This window comes from Melanerpes formicivorus, unplaced genomic scaffold (assembly GCF_026170545.1).
Source record: "Melanerpes formicivorus ecotype bairdi unplaced genomic scaffold, bMelFor1.0.p_v2 SCAF_68, whole genome shotgun sequence".
NCBI lineage: Eukaryota > Metazoa > Chordata > Aves > Piciformes > Picidae > Melanerpes > Melanerpes formicivorus.
Window position 1 is genome coordinate 3,601,561 of NW_027142420.1, and position 24,429 is coordinate 3,625,989.

At 49.2% G+C, this 24,429-nt stretch overlaps 1 protein-coding gene across 1 annotated transcript in view; it reads left to right on the forward strand.

Annotated features, from left to right (window-relative positions):
* Positions 1-258: 258 nt before the first annotated feature.
* AQR (aquarius intron-binding spliceosomal factor) overlaps positions 259-24,429 on the forward strand; it is a 68,492-nt gene continuing 44,321 nt past the window's right edge. The window contains 13 exon segments of the mRNA XM_068162929.1: positions 259-427; positions 2,771-2,827; positions 5,042-5,082; positions 6,104-6,139; positions 8,000-8,120; positions 9,586-9,726; positions 11,120-11,188; positions 11,879-11,979; positions 14,243-14,319; positions 17,246-17,310; positions 20,721-20,837; positions 21,750-21,863; positions 23,675-23,778. Of these exon segments, the coding sequence (XP_068019030.1) occupies positions 344-427; positions 2,771-2,827; positions 5,042-5,082; positions 6,104-6,139; positions 8,000-8,120; positions 9,586-9,726; positions 11,120-11,188; positions 11,879-11,979; positions 14,243-14,319; positions 17,246-17,310; positions 20,721-20,837; positions 21,750-21,863; positions 23,675-23,778 (1,127 nt within the window). The 5' untranslated portion in view covers positions 259-343.

The window sequence follows — 24,429 nt, forward strand, 5'->3', positions numbered from 1 at the left end:
AAGCGTAGCAGGCACCACGCTAGGGAGGCTGGCCCCGGGAGAGGCTCTGAGAGCGGCGGCCAAGCCGCAGCCTGGCAGCGCTCCCCGCCCGGGCGGGAAGGCAGAGGCAGTCGGATCAGCCGCGCTGCGCTCGCCGGGTGCAGTGGCGGGCAGGGCGCGGCAGGTGGCGCCGCCGCTGCCCGCCGCCGCTCTGGCGTTCGGCGCCCCGGAAGCGCTCCCCTCGGCGCTGCTCCTTACCCCGGGGGTTATTCCGGCTGGGTCTCCGCTGCGGCCGGCGCTTCCCGGGCTCGTTCCGGGCCGAGCGCAGCGCGGGGGATAGCGGCGTGTGGCAGCCGGCATCACCATGGCGGCGCCGGCGTCCTCCGCCCCGCCGAAGAAGATCGTGGCTCCCACCGTGTCGCAGATCAACGCGGAGTACGTGACCCAGGTAGGGCCGGCGGGCAGCGGGCGGTCCGGGGGGGCTCCGCGGCCGCTGCCCCCGTGCTTAAACACTCCGTGCAGTCCGTGGGCCTTAGCAAAGGGCTCTTGTTTTGTTGTGAGTAAAGAGAGGTACGCCTGGGGTAGCATCTGAAAGGCTGCGTGCCCCAAGCGCTGCCAGGCTAGAGAGATCCGCAAGAGCATCAGGGCACAACCAGCCAGAAGTCGCCGCCAGTTTCTTGTAGGTGAACATTCGAAGCGGGTTTGTACAAGTAGTCTTGTCCTTTTTTTAAATTATTATTATTAATGTGCTGCAAATGCTGCTTTTCAACCTCTTCTACAGCACAGAGAATCATGGGATTGTCAGGGTTGGAAGGGACCTCAAGGCTCAGCCAGTTCCAAACCCCCTGCCACGGGCAGGGACACCTCTCACTGGGTCAAGCTGCTCACAGCCACATGCAGCCTGGCTGCAAAAACCTCCAAGGATGAGGCTTCCACCACCTCCCTGGGCAACCTGTGCCAGTCTCTCACCACCCTCATGGGGAAGAACTTCTTCCTAACATCCAGTCTGAATCTGCCCATTTCTAGTTTTGCTCCATTCCCCCCAGTCCTGTCACTCCCTGACACCCTAAAAAGTCCTTTCTCAGCCTTCTTGTAGCCTGTTTCAGATACTGGAAGGCCACAATAAGGTCTCCTCAGAGCCTTCCCATCTCCAGACTGAGAACATGAAGTAAAGTTAGTTGGGAAGCTCTGTCCACCACTATGGTTCAGGAGTTTTGTTGAGGTGATGGCTACAGTAAATAGCTTTAAAGTACCTTTATCTATAGCCTCTAGTTGTTTGTGAACTTCCTCAGTGTGCCATGGTTTGTAATCTGGAGTTCCCTAAAAGAAGCTTCCATTTTTTTCCAGCTGAGCTGGTCTGGCAAAGTTAATATTGGGGGGGGTGGGAGGAAATTTCAACCCACCACAATGGTATATTTTTGAGGGGTTTGCTGGAAGTAGCATAGCAAAACCCAAGTTTATTATCGAGCAGTCTGTGCAGCAAAAACTTGCAGGGGATCACCCCTCTGATGGAAAAGGTTTAGGCATAAAATCTTCAGTGGTTCATCAGCATTGCTGTTGGAACCTATTAAGCCCTAGGGAGCCTATAGGGCCCTATGGAGCCCTGCAAAGCCCTGTAGAGCCCTGTGGAGCCTTATGGAGCCCTGTGGACACTTATGGAGCCCTATGGACCCTTATGGAGCCTACAGAGCCCTATGGAGCCATACGGAGCCTACAGAGCCCTATGGGCCCCTATGGAGCCTACAGAGCCCTATGGGCCCCTATGGAGCCTACAGAGCCCTATGGGCCCCTATGGAGCCTACGGAGCCCTATGGAGCCATACGGAGCCTACAGAGCCCTATGGAGCCCTACGGAGCCCTATGGAGCCCTACGGAGCCCTATGGAGCCATACGGAGCCTACAGAGCCTTATGGAGCCATACGGAGCCCTATGGAGCCATACGGAGCCTACAGAGCCCTACGGAGCCATACGGAGCCTGCAGAGCCCTATGGAGCCATACGGAACCTACAGAGCCCTACAGAGCCCTATGGAACCATACGGAGCCTACAGAGCCCTATGGGCCCCTATGGAGCCATACAGAGCCTACAGAGCCCTATGGAGCCATACGGAGCCTACAGAGCCCTACAGGCCCCTATGGAGCCATACGGAGCCCTATGGAGCCATACGGAGCCTACAGAGCCCTATGGAGCCATACGGAGCCTATAGAGCCCTATGGGCCCCTATGGAGCCTACAGAGCCCTATGGAGCCATACGGAGCCTACAGAGCCCTATGGGCCCCTATGGAGCCATACGGAGCCTACAGAGCCCTATGGAGCCATACGGAGCCTACAGAGCCCTACGGGCCCCTATGTAGCCTACAGAGCCCTATGGAGCCATACGGAGCCCTATGGAGCCATACGGAGCCTACAGAGCCCTATGGAGCCATACGGAGCCCTGTGGAGCCATATGGAGCCTACAGAGCCCTATGGAGCCATACGGAGCCTATAGAGCCCTGTGGGCCCCTATGGAGCCTACAGGGCCCTATAGAGCCATACGGTGCCTATAGAGACCTACAGAGCCTTAAGGAGCCCTGTGGAGCCCTATGGAACCTATAGGCCCCTCTGGAGCCTACAGAGCCATATGAAGCCCTAAGGAACCTGTCATGGGTTTGCTACCTGTGGTTACTGAAGCAGGATAATAGAGAAATAAGGTTTGGAGGTGGGATGAGTTCTACAGTTATTGTGTCACTGCAGCTGAAAATATTTATATCACCTTTTTATTTATCTATCTATTATTGTTTTCCCTTCATACAGTTAGCAAATAAATACTGGGCTCCACACGTGAAGAAAAAGCTGTCTTTTGATTCAAAGGTAAATGCCTCTCCTGGAATTGCTTTGGAGTGTAAATGAATGAAGATGAACCCTTGTCCGGTGGGCCAACCTCCAGTGCTGTGTAGGAGGCTGCTTGGAAGGCCAGCAGTTGCCTGACACGGTGATTTGCTGTGCATCCATAGCTTATCAATGTTAGCACTGTTGTGGAGGTTTGCTGTAGCAGTGCAGCTGTTCTGTATGTTGTTTGTTCAGTTTATTTTGGCCGAGAACTTGTGAGAGTGGAGGACTGCCAAGCATCTCCTTGGAGATTAAAAGGGGTCGAGGAGGGAGTGCTCTCAGAAAGCAATGGAGGATAAAAGGTGCAGGAGCTCCTGAGGTGTATCCTTCTCTCTAAAAAAACTTCTTCAGAGAATTTTGATCAGACAGCTGATCAGATCAGTGCACTTCTGGTGGATATCTGTGTTTTCAGTGTTTAACATTCTTAAAGGTTAAGTTTCTTTCCTTTTTGGGAATAGGACAGAGTAGAGTAGAGTAGAATAGAGTAGACCAGTTTGGAAAAGACCTTCGAGATCATGAAGCCCAACCTATCACCCAACACCATCTGATCAACTAAACCATGGCACTGAGTGCCTCATCCAGTCTCCTCCTAAACAGCTCCAGTGATGGTGACTCCACCACCTCCCTGGGCAGCACATTCCAATGGCCAGTCTCTCTGTCTGTGAAGAACTTCCTAAACCTCCCCTGGTGCATCTTGAGACTGTGTCCTCTTGTTCTGTTGCTGGTTGTGAGGAGAGAATAACCCCCACCTGGCTACAACCTCCAAACCTCCTGTCTGTGACTGACCTCTCACTCCAGCTTCAGTTTACTCTCTTTCTAGTGTTGGTGATAGTATTTGTCTGTTACTGTTAGAACTAAAAGCTGAATTTCATCTCTGTCATAAGCCATTCATAGAACCATAGAATTATTAGGGTTGGAAGGGACCTCAAGGATCATCCAGTTCCAACCCCCCTGCCATGGGCAGGGACTCCTCACACTATATCAGGTTGCTCAGAGCCACATGCAGCCGGGCCTTCAAAACCTCCAGGGATGAGGCTTCCACCACCTCCCTGGGCAACCTGTGCCAGTCTCTCACCACCCTCATGGGGAAGAACTTCTTCCTAACATCCAATCTGAATCTACCCATTTCCAGTTTTGTTCCATTCCCCCCAGTCCTATCACTACCTGACACTTAAAAAGTCCCACCCCAGCTTTCTTGTAGCCCCCTTCAGATGCTGGAAGGCCACAATAAGGTCTCCTCGGAGCCTTCTCCTCTCCAGACTGAACAGCCCCAGCTCCCTCAGTCTGTCCTCACAGGAGAGCAGCTCCAGCCCTCTGCTCATCCTCATTTGAAGTGTGCCTCTTACAAGAGATAGTGCAGTTTACACAGAACCACAGAATGGTTTGGGTTGGAAGGGAGCCACAAAGGTCATCTAGTCTAACCCCCCTGCAGTCAGCAGAGACACCCTCCATCAGAGCAGGTTGCTTATAGCCTTGTCGAGCCTAACCTTGAATATCTGCAGGGATGAGGCCTCAACTACCTCCCTGGGCAACCTGTTCCAGTGCTGCACCACCCTCCTGGTAAAGAACCTGTTCCTAACATCCACTCTAAATCTTCTGTAACTTCAAACCACTGCCCCTCATCCTATCACTCCAGGCCTTTGGAAACAGTCCCTCTGCAGCCTTCTTGCAGGTCCCCTTCAAGTACTGGAAGGCTGCTATTAGGTCTCCCCCAAGCTTTCTCCTCTCCAGGCTGGACAACCCCAGCTCCTGTTGGGAAAACTAGGTAAAAGTATTGGGATTTGATTAAGTGTCAGAAACAAACTGCAGCAACCATCCAAGCTGATGCAGACTTGACTCTTGAAGGCTGTTCTTGACAATGGATTAACAATGGATTGTTTGTCTCTCATAGAAGAATCTTGGTGAGACCTAGGTTAATCCTTCCAAATAACTGAATGAAGGTCCTCTCACTTCCCTGCCACTCTGTGCTGTCCCCTGAGCTGATTCATTTTCATGGTGACAGTGTATGTCTGTGAAGCTTATGGGATTTTTACAGCTAAGACTTAATTGTTAACAACAATTACCAAGTAGCAGGAAGCAGGAGTAGCTAATTCAGAGTAGCTTTGGGTGTGTGAGATGTCTTAATACATTTTTAAGTCACTTTATGGAGCATATAAAATCCTTCACTATTTTTTCTTTCAATATTCTTTCCCATAGGTTATTGAAGATGTGTATATAAAAGAAATTGTCAGGTCCAAGTAAGTACAGGAGTCACTTTCACTTACAGCTATTCCTTTATTGTCTGTCTTGAAGTAGTTTCTGATGTTTCACAGAATGTTTTCAAATGCATGAACATGTTGGAAGTGGATGGGAATCACATGGAGTACATTGGAGTAATTTAATCATTGTTGTGTTTCAAAGTCTGAAGGTGTCAAAAAGAAAGTTCATGGGCTCAGAATTCTTCAATGTGATGTTTGGGTAGAATATTGTTTGATTCCATGATCTGGTAGTCTGTTGGCTTGGATCAGCAATGGTGTGACCAGCAGGAGTAGGGCAGGGATTGTGCCTCTGTACTCAGCATTGGTGAGGCCACACCTCGAGTGCTGGGTTCACTTTTGGGCACCTCAATACAAGAGGGACATCAAGGGGCTGGAGCAGGTGCTGAGGAGGCCAAAATGGAACAAACCAACTCAGTGACAGTTCTGCACCCCATAAATCATACTGGTGGGAGGTTTGTGAGCAGCTCTTTCTCTCTGAGATAAACTGGAACAGGTGCCACTGAAGCTGTGTACCCCTGTGTTCAGCTATGTTGTCCTGGCAGGATCTGTGTCCAGCTCAGGAGCTCCCAGCAGACCTGCTGGAGCAGGTCCAGAGGAGGTCACAAAGATGATCAGAGGGCTGAAGCATCTCTCATATGAAAACAGGCTGAGAGAGTTTGAGCTGTTCAGCCTGCAGAAGGCCCTGGGGAGAACTTTGAGCTGCATTTCACTATCTGAAGGGGACCTACAGGAAGGCTGGGTGCAGAGAAAAGCAACTAAGCTGGTGGAGGGCTAGAGAATGAGTCTGGTGAAGAGCAGCTGAGGGGAGCTGGGACTGTTTAGCTTGAGGAAGAGGAGGCTGAAGGGAATGAGACCTGGAAGCAGTGAGGCAGAAGTAATTCCTGGACATTTCTAGGGGCTTTATCATTGAACAAAATGAGGGAAAACACAACCATTTTGCAGGCAACTGTGTATGGGAGGCCTTCTTTACTCTGCTAATTGATTGCTTTCTGCTTTTCAGGTTTGCTATTAGAAAGATAATGCTTCTTGAATTCAGGTAAGCTGATTGGAGTGGAATTTTAAGGTTTATTTTATGTTTTTTTTAAAGGAACCCATAAAGATGAGAAACAAGTGCAGGGCAGGAAGTCAGTTAGAAGGTGATATACTCATTCTTTTCCTGCTTACTAACACCTAGGAAAATTTAAGTGGAGAGAGCTTAATTTGAGGCAAGAATAATGTAATAATCTCAAGTAACATAGAAGAGTGTCTTGGTTTGTGGTGATGAATTTTTAGTGTGAGTGAAGCACTGAAGAAGAGAACAGGAATGAAACAGGTGAAAACCAGGGGTCTGTTATTTGGGATGTGTCATTTCACTGAAATCAGGAGGGTTTTGTATTGAGACTCTTGCTGTGAGGGTACCAATGAGTTGTGGTGCAGCAGCATCACTGACATTTTGCCCACTTGAAAAGAAATAGAAATCTGTTCCAAAGATTCTCACAGCTACTTCAGCCTTCCCTGGAAGAACCTCTGAAGCATGTCTAAAATTCAGCCTTCCCTGGAAGAACCTCTGCAGCATGTCTAAAATTCAGCCTTCCCTGGAAGAACCTCTACAGCATGTCTAAAATTCAGCCTTCCCTGGAAGAACCTCTGCAGCATGTCTAAAACAATGTAAAATACATATTGGCAGTATTTACCTATTCACATCCACAGCATTTAGTGTTCTCTTTGGCTCTGTTCTATCTCTCAAATCATAGGAGCAGATAGAATGAGATGATTTTTGGCCAAGACAGGCTCTTTGTTGCAAAAAGAGACAGAAGTAGTATCACTAACTACCAAAGTAGGGCAAACTTCCCTCTGTTTCCTGCTTCTTGATTAGAAAAAGGCAGAATGGAAAATACAAGCTGTGGTTTGGGTTCAGTCTGGAGAGGAGAAGGCTCCAAGGAGACCTTATTGTGGCCTTCCAGTATCTGCAGGGGGCTACAAGAAAGCTGGGGAGGGACTTTTTAGGGTGTCAGGGAATGATAGGACTGGGGGGAATGGAACAAAACTGGAAATGGGTAGATTCAGATTGGATGTTAGGAAGAAATTCTTCCCTATGAGGGTGGAGAGAGTCTGGCACAGGTTGCCCAGGGAGGTGGTGGAAGCCTCATCCCTGGAGGTTTTTGCAGCCAGGCTGGATGTGGCTGTGAGCAACCTGTTTAGTATCATAGTATCATAGTATCAGTCAGGGTTGGAAGGGACCACAAGGATCATCTAGTTCTAACCCCCCTGCCATGGGCAGGGACACCCCACACTAGATCAGCCTGGCCAGAGCCTTACCCAACCTGGGCTTAAACACCTCCAGGGACGGTGTTTAGGCTGGGTGTTAGGAAGAAGTTCTTCACAGAAAGAGAGATTAGCCATTGGAATGTGCTGCCCAGGGAGGTGGTGGAGTCACCATCACTGGAGGTGTTTAAGAGGGGACTGGATGAAGCACTTGGTGCCATGATTTAGTTGATTAGATGGTGTTGGGTGATAGGTTGGACTTGAGGATCTCAAAGGTCTTTTCCAACCTGGTTCTGGTCCTATTCCTATTCCTATTCCTATTCCTATTCCTATTCCTATTCCTATTCCTATTCCTATTCTATTCTATTCTATTCTGGGGGGGTGGGGGGGAGTTGGAACTGGCTGATCCTTGAGGTCCCTTCCACCCCTAACAATTCTGTGATTCTGTCTGTCTCTTGTAGCAGTTATAGAGTCTAATAAGTTTTGCTGCAGTGACCTAGATGAGAGGTAACTTCAGGAGCTACTCACAAACTGTAAAGATGGGTTTAAAGAGAGAGAGAGGAAGAAACCCCTGTGGGTAACTGCTGTTTTAAATGAGTGACAGACTATGTGGGTGGTGGCAGCTAATGAAATATTCTTTGTCTTTTCACAGCCAGTACCTTGAAAATTACTTATGGCTGAATTATTCTCCAGAGGTGTCCAGTAAGGCATATTTAATGTCAATCTGCTGCATGGTGAATGAGAAGTTCAGAGAGAATGTCCCTGCGTGGGAGGTAACCAATTTTGCTTCCAGCTGGAGTTGATTCTTGATCTGCAAGTTGCAGCTTTTGGGGTGTGCTTGCTTGCCCTGTCAGAAGTTAGCAAAGCCTGGAGTGGTCCCTCAGCTGGTGTGTGTTCCATGTAGGGAAAGCCACAGGCACTTGCAGAGAAGTTCTTGCTGTGGTGTGGAAGGCAAAAAGAGATTTTTGCAGCTGTGGCTATGAGGTGGCAGCACTGGAAGGCTAACATCCAGTGGTGTCTTAAAACCTGTCAATAGGGGTTTGTGGCTTTCTTGTGTGAAACTTTTATACTGAGATCACCTCTTATTCTGGCTTTGTGTATCCTGGAGTTTGGGAATCCTAGGTTTAGAGATTGTTTGGTGTTCCTACAAAGAGTCCAGCTCTCACAGGCCATCTCAGCACCACAAACCTCCTTAGAAATTCCACCTGAGCCTTATTCCAGAAGCACACTTACCAATGGCAGTGCCATTACTTTGGTGCTGGCAAAGCACAAAGGGTGAGGATAGCTTTTTCCTGTGATGTTTGTGTCTGCCTTTTGTCCTGACAGACATACTGGGTGCAAAATAAATGCTGTGTGTCACTTTCCAAGCCTCTTAATTAAATTTACTTGATACATGGCTGCTCTTGTAAAGAAACCATTTTTATCTTGACTAGTGTTTGGATTATCTTTATCTTGCTGAGGTGGCAAAAGGGGACTTTCACAACCATGATTAATCTCTGGTGTCTTTTATCTGCTTGCTTTTTGCAAGTCACTAACCAGCTGCCATAGTCGTGGCCCAAATCTTCCAATTCTCTTCCAGCCTTTGTCATTTTACAGTGCAGCCACCAGCTGAACATCTCCACACCATGATCCACTCATGCTTCTTGTCCAGTTTGTACTATGGGTCACCCATGTTAGGTTAAACAGAAGTCAGTGGTGACACCAAGAGCCTTCCCCTAGTGTGAGGATCCTTGCTGAGGAGGAGCTCATTGGAAGTCAGTGGTGACACCAAGAGCCTTCCCCTAGTGTGAGGATCCTTGCTGAGGAGGAGCTCATTGGAAGTCAGTGGTGACACCAAGAGCCTTCCCCTAGTGTGAGGATCCTTGCTGAGGAGGAGCTCATTGGAAGTCAGTGGTGACACCAAGAGCCTTCCCCTAGTGTGAGGATCCTTGCTGAGGAGGAGCTCATTGGAAGTCAGTGGTGACACCAAGAGCCTTCCCCTAGTGTGAGGATCCTTGCTGAGGAGGAGCTCATTGGAAGTCAGTGGTGACACCAAGAGCCTTCCCCTAGTGTGAGGAAGGATCTCTTTTGCCTGTTTGGATTGTGCTGTCTGTCTAAATGAAGAAGAGGAAATCTAACCGTTTCTTTTCTAGACTTAAGTGGCTTTAGGGGATTTAAGCTCTATTGTGTGAATGAAGATTGAAGTCATTTATCCCAGCTTGACCCAGCATCAGCTGTCTCTTCTTCTTCTTTTCCTAGACATTCCAAAAAAAGCCAGAACATTTTCCCTTCTTTTTCAAATGCATTCTGGAAGCATCCCTGGTGGAAGATGACAGTGAATACTCTCTGCATGAGCAGACAGTGCTGCTGCTTTTCCTTGATCACTGCTTCAACAGTTTGGTATGTTACCAGCAACTCTGAAACTTCCACTGTCTTGATGCCCTTCTGTGTTAATAGGAGTTTGAGCAATTTCATTTTAAGAGAGGTGAAGCAAAGTTTCCATTTGAGGCAGAAGGTACTGGAGGGCTTTTGCCTCTCTTTTTGACTCTTGCTTTATCTGCCTCATCAGATTTGCTTTTCTCTGACACAGGGTCATGGAATAGACTTGGAATTGGATGGCTAGCACTTACTGCAATTTATTCAAGCATATTTAAAGCAATGCTTTAAAAACATTTGTATTTTAAAAGGTATTTGGGAGCAGATTACTTACTGATGTGCTCTGCACAAAATTATTTCCATTCTCTGTTGAGGAAGACAGTGATTTGTTTTGTCACTTTTGAATCCAGGCTTAAGTAAGAGAGGAAAGAAGGAATCCCAGAATGGTAGGGGTTGGAAGGGACCTTGAAAGAACATCCAGTCCAACCCACTGCCAGAGCAGGAGCACCTGGGGTGGGCCATAGAGGAACACATCCAGGCGGGTTTTGAGTGTCTCCACAGAAGGAGACTCCACAAGCTCTCTTTGTGAGAAAAGTTTGTGAATCCAAATCACAGCCAGAGTTGGAGAGAGAACATTTGAAAAAACAATTATATTTACATGAATTCTAGACAAAATCAGTTCCTTCAGATTATCATAGAATCACAGAATGGTTTGGATTGGAAGGGACCATCAAGATTTATCTAGTTTCAACCCCCTGCCATGGGCAGGGACACCTTCCACTAGACCAGGTTGCTCAAAGCCTCATCCAGCCTGGCCTTCAGCACCTCCAGGGAGCCCTAGTCCAGAGAAGGGCAATGAAGTTGGTGAGGGGCTTGGAAGACAAGCCCTATGAGGAGAGGCTGAGGGAGCTGGCATTGATTAGCCTGGAGAGGAGGAGTCTCAGGGGTGACCTTATTGCTGTTTACAACTACCTGAAGGGAGGTTGTAGACAGGCAGAGGTTGGTCTCTTCTCCCAGGCAGCCAGTACCAGAACAAGAGGACACAGTCTCAGGCTGCACCAGGGGAGGTTTAGGCTGGAGGTTAGGAAGAAATTCTACACAGAGAGAGTGATTGCCCATTGGAATGGGCTGCCTGGGGAGGTGGTGGAGTCGCCATCATTGGAGGTGTTCAGGAGGAGACTTGCTGGGGTGCTTGGTGCCATGGATTAGATGTTTAGGTGGGTTGGATTGGTTGGTGGGTTGGACGCGATGATCTTGAAGGTCCATTCCATTCCATTCCAATCCATTCCATTCTCTAGAGCCATCCTGGGCAGCCTGTTCCAGTGTCTCACCACCCTCCCTGTAAAGTATTTCTTCCTAATCTGCAGTTTAAAACCCCAAACCAACAACCATTTTTCTGCCTTAATTTTTCTAACAGGAGGTGGACTTGATCAGAGGTCAGGTGCAGCAGCTCATCTCTTTGCCGATGTGGATGGCTCTACAACCTGTAAGCATGACACTCTAGAGTGGAGAAACAAACCTTCTAGGCACTATCCAAGTACTGTCCAGTCAGGCCTTATGGAATGCTCTTATGGCAGTGTAATATTTAAAACTGCTATGGGATTATGGTCTTGCCTGCATGGTAAAACTCACCTTTCTCCTTTCTTCTTGATTTCTGTGTAATTCTGATTATTAATTGCATGGGAAAAAATCCACAATCAAGTTTTGTTTGTAGCTTTTTCAAGCTATGGTTTGTAGACAGAGCCATGAGATCACAGGGACTAGGCAGGGGAGCTCATGTCTAGCCAGGGATGGACTTCATCTAGCAGCGTTACCTTCGTGTTTTACAGGTGATAGTTAATGAGTCAGTCTGAGGCATTTCAGCTTGTTAGATAATTTTTGTTGTGTTTTGTTTTAAATAAGATTTGTTTGTAGCTTTTTCAAGCTACAGTTTGTAGACAGAGCCATGAGATCACAGGCACTAGGCAGGGGAGCTGTTGTCTAGCCATGGGTGGACTTCATCTAGCAGCGTTACCTTCGTGTTTTACAGTGATACTTAGTGAGGTCAGGCTGAGACATTTCAGCTTGTTAGGTACTTTTTGGTTTGTTTTGTTCTTAATCAGAACAACTGGACTGCATTTTTCTCTCCTGTGACAGCAAGGATCCCTGCTGACTGACTAACATTCTGCCATTTCAGAAACGCCTGGAACAAGAGCTGAAAAAGACACCAAAACTAAGGAAATTCTGGAACCTGATCAAGAAGAATGATGAGAAAATGGATGAAGAGGCAAGGATGAAGTATGTTACAGATCCCTTTCTTCCTCTTAATTCCACAGCCCTTTTCAGAGGCAAGAATGATGTTACAGATCCCTTTCTTCCTCTTAAATCCCAAGCCCTTTTCAGAGGCAAGAATGAAGTCTGTTACAGAACCCTTTCTTTCTCTTAAATCCCAAGCCCTTTTTAGCTGTGTTTCAGCTCAACTAAGTTGTATCAATTAGAAGAATTGAGCATTAAAATGCAAAGATGCCAAATGAGATTTTCAGTAGTTACAGTACAAAGAACTGTTACAGAACTTGACATTTGATTTGAATTTGTGGTAGCAAATCTTAGAGCTATGGAATGGAAGCCATAAAATGATCCTGATGTCCTTATTCATGACCTTTAGCAAATGTTTAGCTCTTAAAGCAAGCAGCTTGGGGTTTGGAAAGGACCTCTGGAGATCTCAAGTCCAAACCCCCTGCCAAAACAGGATCACCTAGAGTAGGTCACACAGGAGCACATGCAGGCAGGTTTTCAGTGTCTCCAGAGGAGACTCCACAGCCTCTCTGGGAGGCCTGTTCCAGTGCTCTGTGACCCCTACAGTAAAGAAGTTCTTCCTCATGTTGAGGTGGAACCTCCTGTGCTGTAGTTTCCATCCATTGCTCCTTGTCCTATCACAGGGCACAAGTGAACAGAGGCTGTCCCTTCCTTCCTGACACCCAGCCCTCAGATACTATATCCCCTCTCAGTCTTCTCTTCTCCAGACTGAAAAACCCCAGGTCTCACAGCCTTCCTCATAAGGCAGTGCTCCTTCATCATCCTTGTAGCTCACACCTCCTGAGCTTGCTGTCAAGGATGTTATGGGAGACAGTGTCCAAAGCCTTGCTAAGGTCAAGGCAGACTACATCCACTTATCCACTGGGGCTACATCCAGTTATTTGAACAAATTTGTGTATCTCACCAATGTTAAATCATAGTATCATAGTACCAGTCAGGGTTGGAAGGGACCACAAGGATCAGCTAGTTCTAACCCCCCTGCCATGGGCAGGGACACCCCACACTAGATCAGGCTGGCCACAGCCTCATCCAGCCTGGGCTTAAACACCTCCAGATACAGGGCCTCAAGCACCTCCCTGGACAACCCATTCCAGGGTTTCACCACTCTCATGGGGAAGAACTTCCTCCTCACCTCCAGCCTGAATCTCCCCACCTCCAGCTTCATTCCATTCCCCCTAGTCCTATCACTACCTGAGATCCTCAGAAGTCCCTCCCCAGCCTTCCTGTAGCCCCCTTCAGATACTGGAAGGCCACAATGAGGTCACCTTGGAGCCTTCTCTTCTGCAGATTGAACAGCCCCAACTCCTTCAGCCTGTCCTTATAGGAGAGGTGCTCCAGCCCTCTGATCATCCTCGTGGCCCTTCTCTGGACACGTTCCAAGACCTCCAGATCCCTCTTGTCATAGGGGCTCCAGAACTGGATGCAGTACTCCAGGTGGGGTCTCCCCAGAGCTGAGCAGAGGGGGAGAATCACCTCCCTTGCCCTGCTGGCCACACTTCTCCTGATGCAGCCCAGGATCTGATTGGCTTTGCAGGCTGCAAGTGCACACTGAGAGCTCCTGGTGAGCTTCTCCTCCCCCAGCACCCCCAAGTCTCTCTCCTCAGGGCTGCTTTCCAGCCAGTCCCTGCCCAGCCTGGATTTGTGCCTGGGATTGCCTCGACCCAGATGCAGGACCCTGCACTTGCTCTTGTTGAACCTCCTGAGGTTGGCTTGTGCCCACCTCTCCAGCCTGTCAAGGTCCCTCTGGATGGCCTCCCTTCCCTCCAGCCTGTCTGCTGCACCACACAGCTTGGTGTCATCAGCAAACTTGCTGAGGGTGCACTCAATGCCACTGTCCATGGCACCCACAAAGATGTTGAACAAGCCTGGTCCCAGGACTGATCCCTGAGGGACTCTGCTTGTCACTGGCCTCCACTGGGACATGGAGCCATGGACAGCCACTCTCTGGGTGCGGCCATCAATGCTTTTGTGTTGCAGTGTGGCAAGGAACAGGTAGTGACTTCTCTCTGACTCAGTAGAAGCATGAGCTGGTAATCAGTTGTGTGCCTAAAAACGTGGTCTGCTACTCTGCCTGCCTGAGTGCAGAGAGAAAAGTTATCATTTCAACAGCCTGGGTTTGTTGTAAAGCAGCCTGCTGGCATTCTGTAACTTTTAAATCAGGTAGCTTTGTCTTTTTGAAAGCTGGGATGTGCTCCTGGCTTGCCTGTAAGGACTATTCATGCTTTTGTCTTGTGTCTGATTTTAGAGCACACCGGGAGAGAAGATTTCTTTCACAGCTCATTCAGAAATTCATTTCTGTGCTGAAATCAATCCCTGTCTCAGGTAACTGCTTCTTTCTTAGCCCTCTTACTTTCCTACCTGCTAATCTCTCTTCTGTTCTTTTCTGTTGCTGAAGAAGCTGCTCCTTGCAATACCAGCCTGAGGTTGGAGTCTTTATCTGGATGGGCTTTTAGTGCCTGTATGGGTTTCATGTCAAAATTAGTATACAGACTGTGTATGCTTTGAAAATCATGGCATGATAGAATGGCTTAGGTTGGAAGGGACCTCAGAGGTCATCTGCTCTAACCTCCCCACCATGAGCAGGGACACCTCTCAGCTTCACTTGGCTGCTCAAGGCCTCAACCAGCCTGGCCTCGAACACCCCCAGGGAGGAGGCATCCATAGCCTCTCTGGGAAACCTGTTCTGGAGCCTCACCACCCTCATACTGAAGAACTTCTTCCTAAGATTCAGTCTGAGCCTACTCTCCCTCAGCTACAAACCATTCCCCCTTATCCCGTTGCTAGACATCCTGATGAAAAGTCCCTCCGCAGCCTTCCTGTAGGATCCCTGAAGGTGCTGGAAGTCAGCTATAAGGTTCTTCCAGAGTCTTGTCTCCAGGCTGAACAGCCCCAGCTCCTTCAGCCTGTCCTCATAGCAGAGGTGTTCCAGCACTTGGATCATCTTTGTTGCCCTCCTAGATCAAATAGCAGAAAGTTACTTTAAATCTCTTCTCCTTCTCTTCAGTATGGACTGGGCCCCTCAATTTAAGAAGCACACTGAGACTCTTGAAGGTGTCCAGAGAAAGGGCAACAAGGCTGGGGAGAGGCCTTGAGCACAGCCCTGTGAGGAGAGGCTGAGGGAGCTGGGGTTGCTTAGCCTGGAGAAGAGGAGGCTCAGGGGAGACCTTATTGCTCTCTACAGCTACCTGAAGGGAGGTTGTAGCCAGGTGGAGGTTGGTCTCTTCTCCCAGGCAAGCAGCACCAGAACAAGAGGACACAGTCTCAAGCTGTGCCAGGGGAGGTTTAGGCTGGAGGTGAGGAAGGAATTCTTCCCAGCAAGAGATTTGCCATTGGAATATGCTGCCCAGGGAGGTGGTGGAGTCAGTGTACCTGGAGGTATTCAAAAGAGGATTGGACTTGGCATTGAAGCCATGGTTTAGTAGTGATGAGGTGTTGGGTGACAGGTTGGACTTGATGATCTCTGAGGTCTTTTCCAACCTTATTGATTCTATGATTCTATGACTTGATAAAAACCAATATTTCTGGTTACTGATCTTTATTGTGTGCTTCCAGCTTTCCTGCAGCATTAAAGCATTTCTGACATACTCAGATGCCTTGTTAAACAGGTGGTATAAATGCATATCACAAGGCTCTCTTCTGTCAGTCCTGTTGATTTGTGGTAAGAACAAAAGCCTAAGTGAAGGGAAGTTCTGTAAGATTTGGCTGCTCTTGAGTCATAAGTCACTGTGACAAGCCAAATTATATGCTTGCCTGATTTAAAGAGGGAAAGTGTTTAGAGAGGAAGGTGTGAGCCTTTTGATAGGAAAAAATGAAAGGCTTATTATGCTGGAAGCACAGAGCATGTGGGTGAAATTACTTCCTGCAGCTCTGCTTTTGCTCTTAAACTCTTAGCAAACTTCAGCTCTTAACTCAGCTGTAAGGGAAAATTGTCTGTGTTGTGTCATCCTCAGGAAGGATACCTGCCCCCTCTGTTTACCTAGTTAGGCAGGAGAAGTTTTAGCAAGATTTGCCCTAACAGTCCTTTGGAGGCTTTAGGAAGCAGAAATCTGTTACAGAAATCTGTTAAAGCAGGCTTTGGTTGGGAGGGGATTCTCGGGGCTCCTTAGTAGAGTCATAGAATCAATAAGGTTGGAAAAGACCTTAGAGATCATCAAGTCCAATCTGTCATCCAACACCTCATGACTAACTAAACCATGGCTTCAAGTGCCTTGTCCAGTCCCTTTTTGAACACCTCCAGGGATGGTGACTTCACCACCTCCCTGGGCAGCACATCCCAATGGCCAATCTCTCTTTCTGAGAGGAACTTTCTCCTCACCTCCAGCCTAAACTTCCCCTGGCACGGCTTGAGACTGTGTCCTCTTGCTGTGTTGGTAGTTGCCTGGGAGAAGAAACCAACCCCTACCTCTCTACAACCTCCTTTCAGGTAGTTGTAGGGAGCAATAAGGTCTCCCCTGAGCCTCCTTTTCTCCAGGCTAAACAACCCCACTGGGTACCTTTGAGTATCATAGAGTCATGGAATGGTTTGGGTTGGAAGGGACCTCCAAAGGCCATCTAGTCCAATCCCCTCTGCAGTCAACAGGGACATCCTCCACTAGATCAGGTTGCTCAGAGCCTTGTTGAGCCTCACCTTGACTATCTCCAGGGATGGGGCCCCAGCCACCTCCCTGGGCAGCCTGTTCCAGTGTTCCACCATCCTCATGGTAAAGAACATAGAATAAAGTATTGTGAAGGCCTTTTGCACTCACATTGATTGCAGCTTTTAAAGAGGTGCTTTTGAGTACCCACAGTGAAAACTTCTTAGAATCATAGAATCAGTAAGGTTGGAAAAGACCTCAGAGATCCTCAAGTCCCACCTCTCACCCAATACCTCATGACTAACTAAACCATGGCTTCAAGTGCCACATCCAGTCCCCTCTTGAGCAATGAGGAGCTCAGCAGGCCATGGGGGTTTTGTGGAAGTGTGCAGTTGTGCATGTTGGCTTGGTTCTCTTCTCCAGAGTGGATAAAGCCATTCTTGGAAGTCTGCTTCTATTGCTCTCTCCTGTCTAAAGCATTTATGGTTTGCAACAAAGAAAGGATTGTTTCAGAAGGGGAATGGTGTGTGATAGTTGACTTTTGTTATCATGCTAAAGAGAATGCTGGTATCTTAGCAGGGCTTGTTACAGTTTTAATGTATAAGAGTTTATGTCAGAATGGCTGAAGTACAAATAAGGTGGCAAAATAAATTGGATGTATGTTTTCTTTCTAGGTCCTATTTCTATGGACAAAGTTCACTACTGTGAGAGATTCATTGAGCTCATGCTGGATCTTGAGGTAGGATATTATCACAGTATCTTAGAGGTTGGAAGGGACCTCCAGAGATCATCCAGTCCAACCCCCCTGCCAAAGCAGGATCACCCAGGGTAGTCCACACAGGAATGCATCCAGGCAGGTTTTCACAGAATCAATAAGCTTGGAAAAGACCTCAAAGATCATCAAGTCCAACCTATCACCCAACACCTCCTGACTACTAAACCATGGCTCCAAGTGTCACGTCCAGTCCCCTCTTGAGCACCTCCAGGGATGGTGACTCCACCACCTCCCACGGCAGCACATTCAGTACTTCAGCATCAGTGTACCCTGGGTGATCCTGCTCAGGCAGGAGGGTTGGACTAGATGATCTTTCAAGGTCATAGTATCAGTCAGGGTGGGAATGTGTCCAGAGAAGGAGACTCCACAACTTCTCTGGGCAGCCTGCTCCAGGGCTCTGGCACCCTCACTGTAAAGTCTCTCCTCCTGTTGAGGTGAAACCTTCCATGTTCAAGCTTGTACCCATTGTTCCTTGTCTTATCACTGTGCACCACCAAAAAGAGCTTGGCCCCCTCTACTTGACTCCCACCCTTCAGATATTGATAGACATTGATCAGATCCCCTCTCAGTCTTCTCCAGACCAAACAGGCCCAGGGCTCTCAGTCTCACCTCACAGGGGAGATGCTCAGTTCCCCCAGTCACCCTCATGGCTCTCTGTTGGATTCTCTCCAGCAGTCTCTGCCTCTCTTGAACTGGGGAGCACCAGTCTGGACACAGTGTTCCAGGTTTTAAGCTGTTTCCAGATTTTAAGAGTATAAACTCCTCAGGACAGCTCCATTCCAGTTTGCAGGTTGTTATGCCACAGTTGTGCATGTGGTTGCTCAATGGTGGTTTTCCATCTGGAAGTAGGGAATTGTAGCAGTACATCCACTGATGTTCAGTATCTTCATCAATGACCTTGACACCCAGACTGAGCGTTGCACCCTCAGCAAGTTTGCAGGTGATACCAAGCTGAGTGGGGTGGCTGATAAGTCTGAAGGATGGGATGGCATCTAGAGGGACCTGGGTAGGCTGGAGAGGTGAGCTAAGGAGGACCTTATCAGCTTCAATGAGGGCTGTGTAAGGTTCTGCACCTAGGCTGGGGCAGTCCTAAATAACAGTCCAGGTTGGGGGATGATGAAATTGGGAGCAGCCCTGCAGAAATGGACTTGGGGGTGCTGGTGGATGAGAAGCTGCACAGGAGTGCACACTTGCAGCCCAGAAGGCCAATGGCATCCTGGGCTGCATCAAAAGCAGCGTGGCCAGAGATGGAGAGAGGGAATGCTGCCACTTTGCTCTGCTATGGTGAGACCTCACCTGGAGTACTGTGTCCAGCTCTGGAGCCCTCAACACAGGAAGGACATAGACCTGATGGAGTGGGTCCAGACAGGGGCCACAAAGCTGATCAGGGGACTAGAACACCTCTGCTGTGAGGACAGGCTGAGGGAGCCTGGAGAAAAGGCTGCAGAGGAGACCTAATAGCAGCCTGCCAGTACCTGAAGGGGGCTACAAGAAGGCTGCAGAGGGACTGTTTGCAAAGGCCTGGAGTGATAGGACAAGGGACAGTGGTTTGAAATGAGAGGAGAGCAGATTTAGATTGGATGTGAGGAGCAAGTTCTCCACCATGAGGGTGGTAGAAGATTGGAACAGGTTGCTCAGGGAGGTATTTGGGGCCCCATCCCTGGAAATATTCAAGGTCAAGCTCAACAAGGCTCTAAGCACCCTGCTCTGGTGGAGGATGTTTGCTGCTGACTGCAGGGGGTTGGACTGGATGACTTTTGGAGGTCCCTTCTAAAGAAAAATTTTAGAATGGTTTGGGTTGGAAGTAACAGTTTGCAGTCTGGAGAAAGTCAAGCTTGAAATTCATGTATGGAAAACAAGCATTGAAAGGAGTGCTGCAGCAGTCTGACATCGCTGTTGGTAGCACACAGTGATTCTGGGGACACTTGGTAGGAGAAAAGCTGCTGTATTTGATTTGCCTTTCCAGCTGGCAGGATGCAGTCTCCCTGATGGCACCTTTGTGCTGTGCCCCCACACACCTAGGAGGCTGTGTTCACAGCAGCCTGCCAGCATAAGCTAGCAGCAAATGTTCCTTCAATATGAGAACCTGGAGCTGAGCAAAGCCTTCGACACTGTCCCGCACCACATCCTGGTCTCCAGGCTGGTGACACATGGGTTTGATGGGTGACCACCAGATGGATAAGGAACTGGCTTGATGGCTGCACCCAAAGAGTGGCTGTCCATGGCTCCATGTCCCAGTGGAGGCCAGGGACAAGCAGAGTCCCTCAGGGATCAGTCCTGGGACCTGTCTTGTTCAACATCTTTGTGGGGGACATGGACAGTGGCATTGAGTGCACCCTCAGCAAGTTTGCTGATGACACCAAGCTGTGTGGTGCAGCAGACAGCTGGAGGGAAGGGAGGCCATCCAGAGGGACCTGGACAGGCTGGAGAGGTGGGCACAGGCCAACCTCATGAAGTTCAATAAGAGCAAGTGCAGGGTCCTGCATCTGGGTCGAGGCAATCCCAGGCACAAATCCAGGCTGGGCAGGGACTGGCTGGAAAGCAGCCCTGAGGAGAGAGACTTGGGGCTGCTGGTAGACAAGAAGCTCAACAGGAGCTCTCAGTGTGCACTTGCAGCCCCCAAAGCCAATCAGATCCTGGGCTGCATCAGGAGTGGCCAGCAGGTCAAGGGAGGTGATTCTCCCCCTCTACTCAGCCCTGGTGAGACCCCACCTGGAGTACTGCCTCCATTTCTGGAGCCCCTAGTACAAGAGGGATGTGGAGGTGCTGGAAGGTGTCCAGAGAAGGGCCACAAGGATGATCAGAGGGCTGGAGCACCTCTCCTGTGAGGACAGACTGAAGGAGTTGGGGCTGTTCAGTCTGCAGAAGAGAAGGCTCTGAGGTGACCTAATTGTGGCCTTCCAGTATCTGAAGGGGCCTACAAGAAGGCTGGGGAGGGACTGCTCAGGATCTCAGGTAGTGATAGGGCTAGGGGGAATGGAATGAAGCTGGAGGTGGGGAGATTCAGGCTGGAGGTGAGGAGGAAGTTCTTCCCCATGAGAGTGGTGAAGCCCTGGAATGGGTTGTCCAGGGAGGTGGTTGGGGCCCTGTCCCTGGGGGTGTTTAAGCCCAGGCTGGCTGAGGCTCTGGCCAGGTTGATCTAGTGTGGGGTGTCCCTGCCCATGGCAGGGGGGTTGGAACTAGATGATCCTTGTGGTCCCTTCCAACCCTGACTGATACTATGATACTATGAACCTCTCTTAGAGTGTTAGAGCTGTAGGTACTTGCACAACAATCTTTCTTGATGTGCCTTTTGGGAATGGAAAATGAGGAGAAGCTCTGCTTTGTTGCACTTGGAGCAGCTGCTTGCCTTCATGTGAGGCTGTTTCCCACAGGCTTTGCTTCCCACACGGCGCTGGTTTAATACAGTGTTGGATGACTCCCACCTTGTTGTTCACTGTTACCTGTCCAGTCTGGCTAAAAGAGAGAAGGAAGGACATCTCTTCTGCCAGGTAAGACCCCACCTAGAGTACTGCCTCCAGTTCTGGAGCCCCTAGTACAAGAGGGATGTGGAGGTGCTGGAAGGTGTCCAGAGAAGGGCCACAAGGATGATCAGAGGGCTGGAGCACCTCTCCTATGAGGACAGACTGAAGGAGTTGGGGCTGTGCAGTCTGGAGAAGAGAAGGCTCTGAGGTGACCTAATTGTGGCCTTCCAGTATCTGAAGGGGGCCTACAAGAAGGCTGGGGAGGGACTGCTCAGGATCTCAGGTAGTGATAGGGCTAGGGGGAATGGAATGAAGGTGGAGGTGGGGAGATTCAGGCTGGCTGTGAGAAGGAAGTTCTTCCCCATGAGAGTGGTGAAGCCCTGGAATGGGTTGTCCAGGGAGGTGGTTGAGGCCCTGTCCCTGGAGGTGTTTAAGCCCAGGCTGGCTGAGGCTCTGGCCAGGCTGATCTAGTGTGAGGTGTCCCTGCCCATGGCAGGGGGGTTGGAACTAGATGATCCTTGTGGTCCCTTCCAACCCTGGCTGATACTATGATGCTATGAAGTTTGCAGATGACACCAAGGTGGGAGCAGGTGTCAGTCTGTTAGAGGGTAGGAGGCACTGGCTCCAGTGTCTCAGTGAGAACCTCTGGCTGGCACCACCTCGGTGCAAGCAGTTTCAGTTTCAAGGCCTTGTATGTGAAAGAACCAGCAGTGGTTGTGAGCTGTGCTGTAATTTCTGTGGCTTGTAGATGAGATAGCTAAACAAAATGATTTGTGGATAAGCCAAGTATAACATTTGGATAGTAGCACTTGGGCTGTTTCCCCAAAAGCTCTGAGGAGCTTTGGTATGTAGATGGTGCCTGCATTTGTCCTCTTAAATGGTGGTTTTGTTGGTGCCCTGCCCTTGTGAAGCCACTCATTTGCATGGATGATGTCTCAGCTTTTAGATATGCTGAAATTCTACACTGGCTTTGAGATCAATGATCAGACTGGAAATGCTCTGACAGAGAACGAGATGACAACGATTCACTACGACAGAATTACTTCTCTGCAGGTAGGCAGATGGCCAGAGTGCTTGGGCGGGGGAAAGAGGATTGGGGTTTGCTGTGGCAGTCTCATTTACATCCTGAATAGACATTGAGTTATTTCCCCAAACAAACCTCTTGCTTTTCCTGTTGGGTTGCAGAAATAGTTTTAAGCTGACTTTTTGTGCCGTGCTCAAGGCACTGAACACTTCCATGTTATCTGTGTGACTGACTAAATGTGCTCTAGCAAAACAACACCACTTGTGTTCTGCTACTTGGGATAGGCAGAGGGAGCTGGGGTTCAGCCTAGAGAAGACTCCAGGGGAGCTCAGAGCCTTCCAGTATGTGAAGGGGACCTACAGGAAGGCTGCAGAGGGACTTTTCATCAGGGTGTCTAGAGATAGAGCAAGGGGGAGTGGTTTGAAGCTGAGGAAGAGAAGGCTTAGACTGGACCTAATGAAGAAGTTCTTCAGGATGAGGGTGGTGAGACTCTGGAATAGGCTGCCCAGGGAGGCTGTGGATGCCTCCTCCTTGGGGGTGTTCAAGGGCAGGTTGGATGAAGCTTTGAGCAACCAAGTCTAGCTGAGAGGTGCTCCTGCCTATGGCAGGGAGGTTGGAGTAGATGATCTCTAAGGTCCCTTCCAACCTAAGCCCTTCTATGATTGTTGATGAACTGCTCCCAGCAAATTATTCAGGAGGGAAAATGAAGTGCTGCAGCAACTTAACTTAGGATTCTGCAGTAGGTGGCACCATTTCTTCAAGATCAGTACACACATGTAGTAGCAGCAGTAGTGTTCCCTTGTGCATCAGAGACAAACATTCCCATCACTTCTAGTCCTGTAAAGATAACTGCACTTTTCAGCCAGGGCTGCTTGTCTGTCCCCTTAGGTTTTGTTTTAAGGATGATAGGAGGATGCTGGAAGGTGTCCAGAGAAGGGCCACGAGGATGAGCAGAGGGCTGGAGCTGCTCTGCTATGAGGACAGACTGAGAGAGTTGGGGCTGTTCAGTCTGGAGAAGAGAAGGCTCTGAGGAGACCTTCTTATGGCCTTCCAGTATCTGAAGGGGGCTACAGGAAAGCTGGGGAGGGACTTTTGAGGGTGTCAGGGAGTGATAGGACTGGGGGGAATGGAACAAAACTAGAAATTGCACATTGAAAAGGTCACAAACAGCTAGGGGCTGTACATAAAGATGCTTTAAGGCTATTTTCTGTAGCCATCACCTCTACAAAACTCCTGAGCCATAGTGGTGGCCAGAGCTTCCCAACTAACTTCATTCAATCTTCTCAGTATGGAGAAGGCTCTGAGGAGACCTTATTGTGGCCTTCCAGTATCTGAAGGTGGCCTGCAAGAAGGCTGGGGAGGGACTTTTTAGTGTTTGGGGTAGTGACAGGGCTAGGAGGAATGGAGCAAAACTAGAAATGGGTAGATTCAGATTGGATGTTAGGAAGAAGTTGTTCCCCATGAGGGTGGTGAGAGCCTGGCACAGGTTGCCCAGGGAGGTGGTGGAAGCCTCATCCCTGGAGGTTTTTGCAGCCAGTGTGGATGTGGCTGTGAGCAACCTGCTGTAGTGTGAGGTGTCCCTGCCCATGGCAGGGGGGTTGGAACTGGCTGATCCTTGAGGTCCCTTCCAACTCCAACACTTCTGTGATGCTGTGTGCAAGAAAGATTCTGTGTTGGAAGCACAGGCGTAGCAAACAGGTGGTGCTAAGGAAAACAGCTCTCCTGGTAGCGTCCCCAGGGTGCTAGGTGCTGTGGATTAGAAGAAGCTGTGCTTTGCTAGGAGTATTGAGATGGATATTGTTTCATTAACATGCTTACTCTGGGCTTGGGTCTTTTGTAGAGAGCAGCCTTTGCACATTTCCCTGAGCTGTATGACTTTGCACTCTCCAATGTAGCCGCAGTAGACACTCGGGATTCCCTGGTGAAGCTGTTTGGGCCTCTGAGGTAAGTTGTCAAAATGAAATGCAGCCTGAAATGGCAATTCTTTGTTCTCACTGTGTCTTCATTGAACAGACTTCTGGCCTTTTTTTTCTTCCTTTTTGATTTCTCCTGTGCCTTCTCAGGGCTTTCTGACTTAGAATCACAGAATCAGCAAGGTAGGAAAAGACCTCAGAGATCATGAAGTCCGACCTATTACCTAACACCTCTTGACAACTAAACCATGACTCCAAGTGCCACATCCAACCCCTTTTTGAACACCTCCAGGGGTGGTGACTGCACCACCTCCCTGGGCAGCACATTCCAATGGCCAATTACTCTTGCTGGGAAGAACTTTCTCCTCACCTCAAGCCTAAACTTCCCCTGGCACAGCTTGAGACTGTGTCCTCTTGTTCTGGTGTTGGTTGCCTGGGAGGAGAGACCAGCCCCCACTGGCTGCAATGTCCTTTCAGCTAGTTGTAGAGAGCAATAAGGTCTCCCCTGAGCCTCCTCTTCTCCAGGCTAAGCAACCCCAGCTCCCTCAGCCTCTCCTCCCAGGGATTATGCTTGAGGCCTCTCCCCAGCCTCGTTGCCCTTCTTAGCATGGTGCCTTTGTATCTACCAAACCAGGGAGATAGGGAGAGCTTGCATCCATTAATAGTGAAGTACTAGAACTCC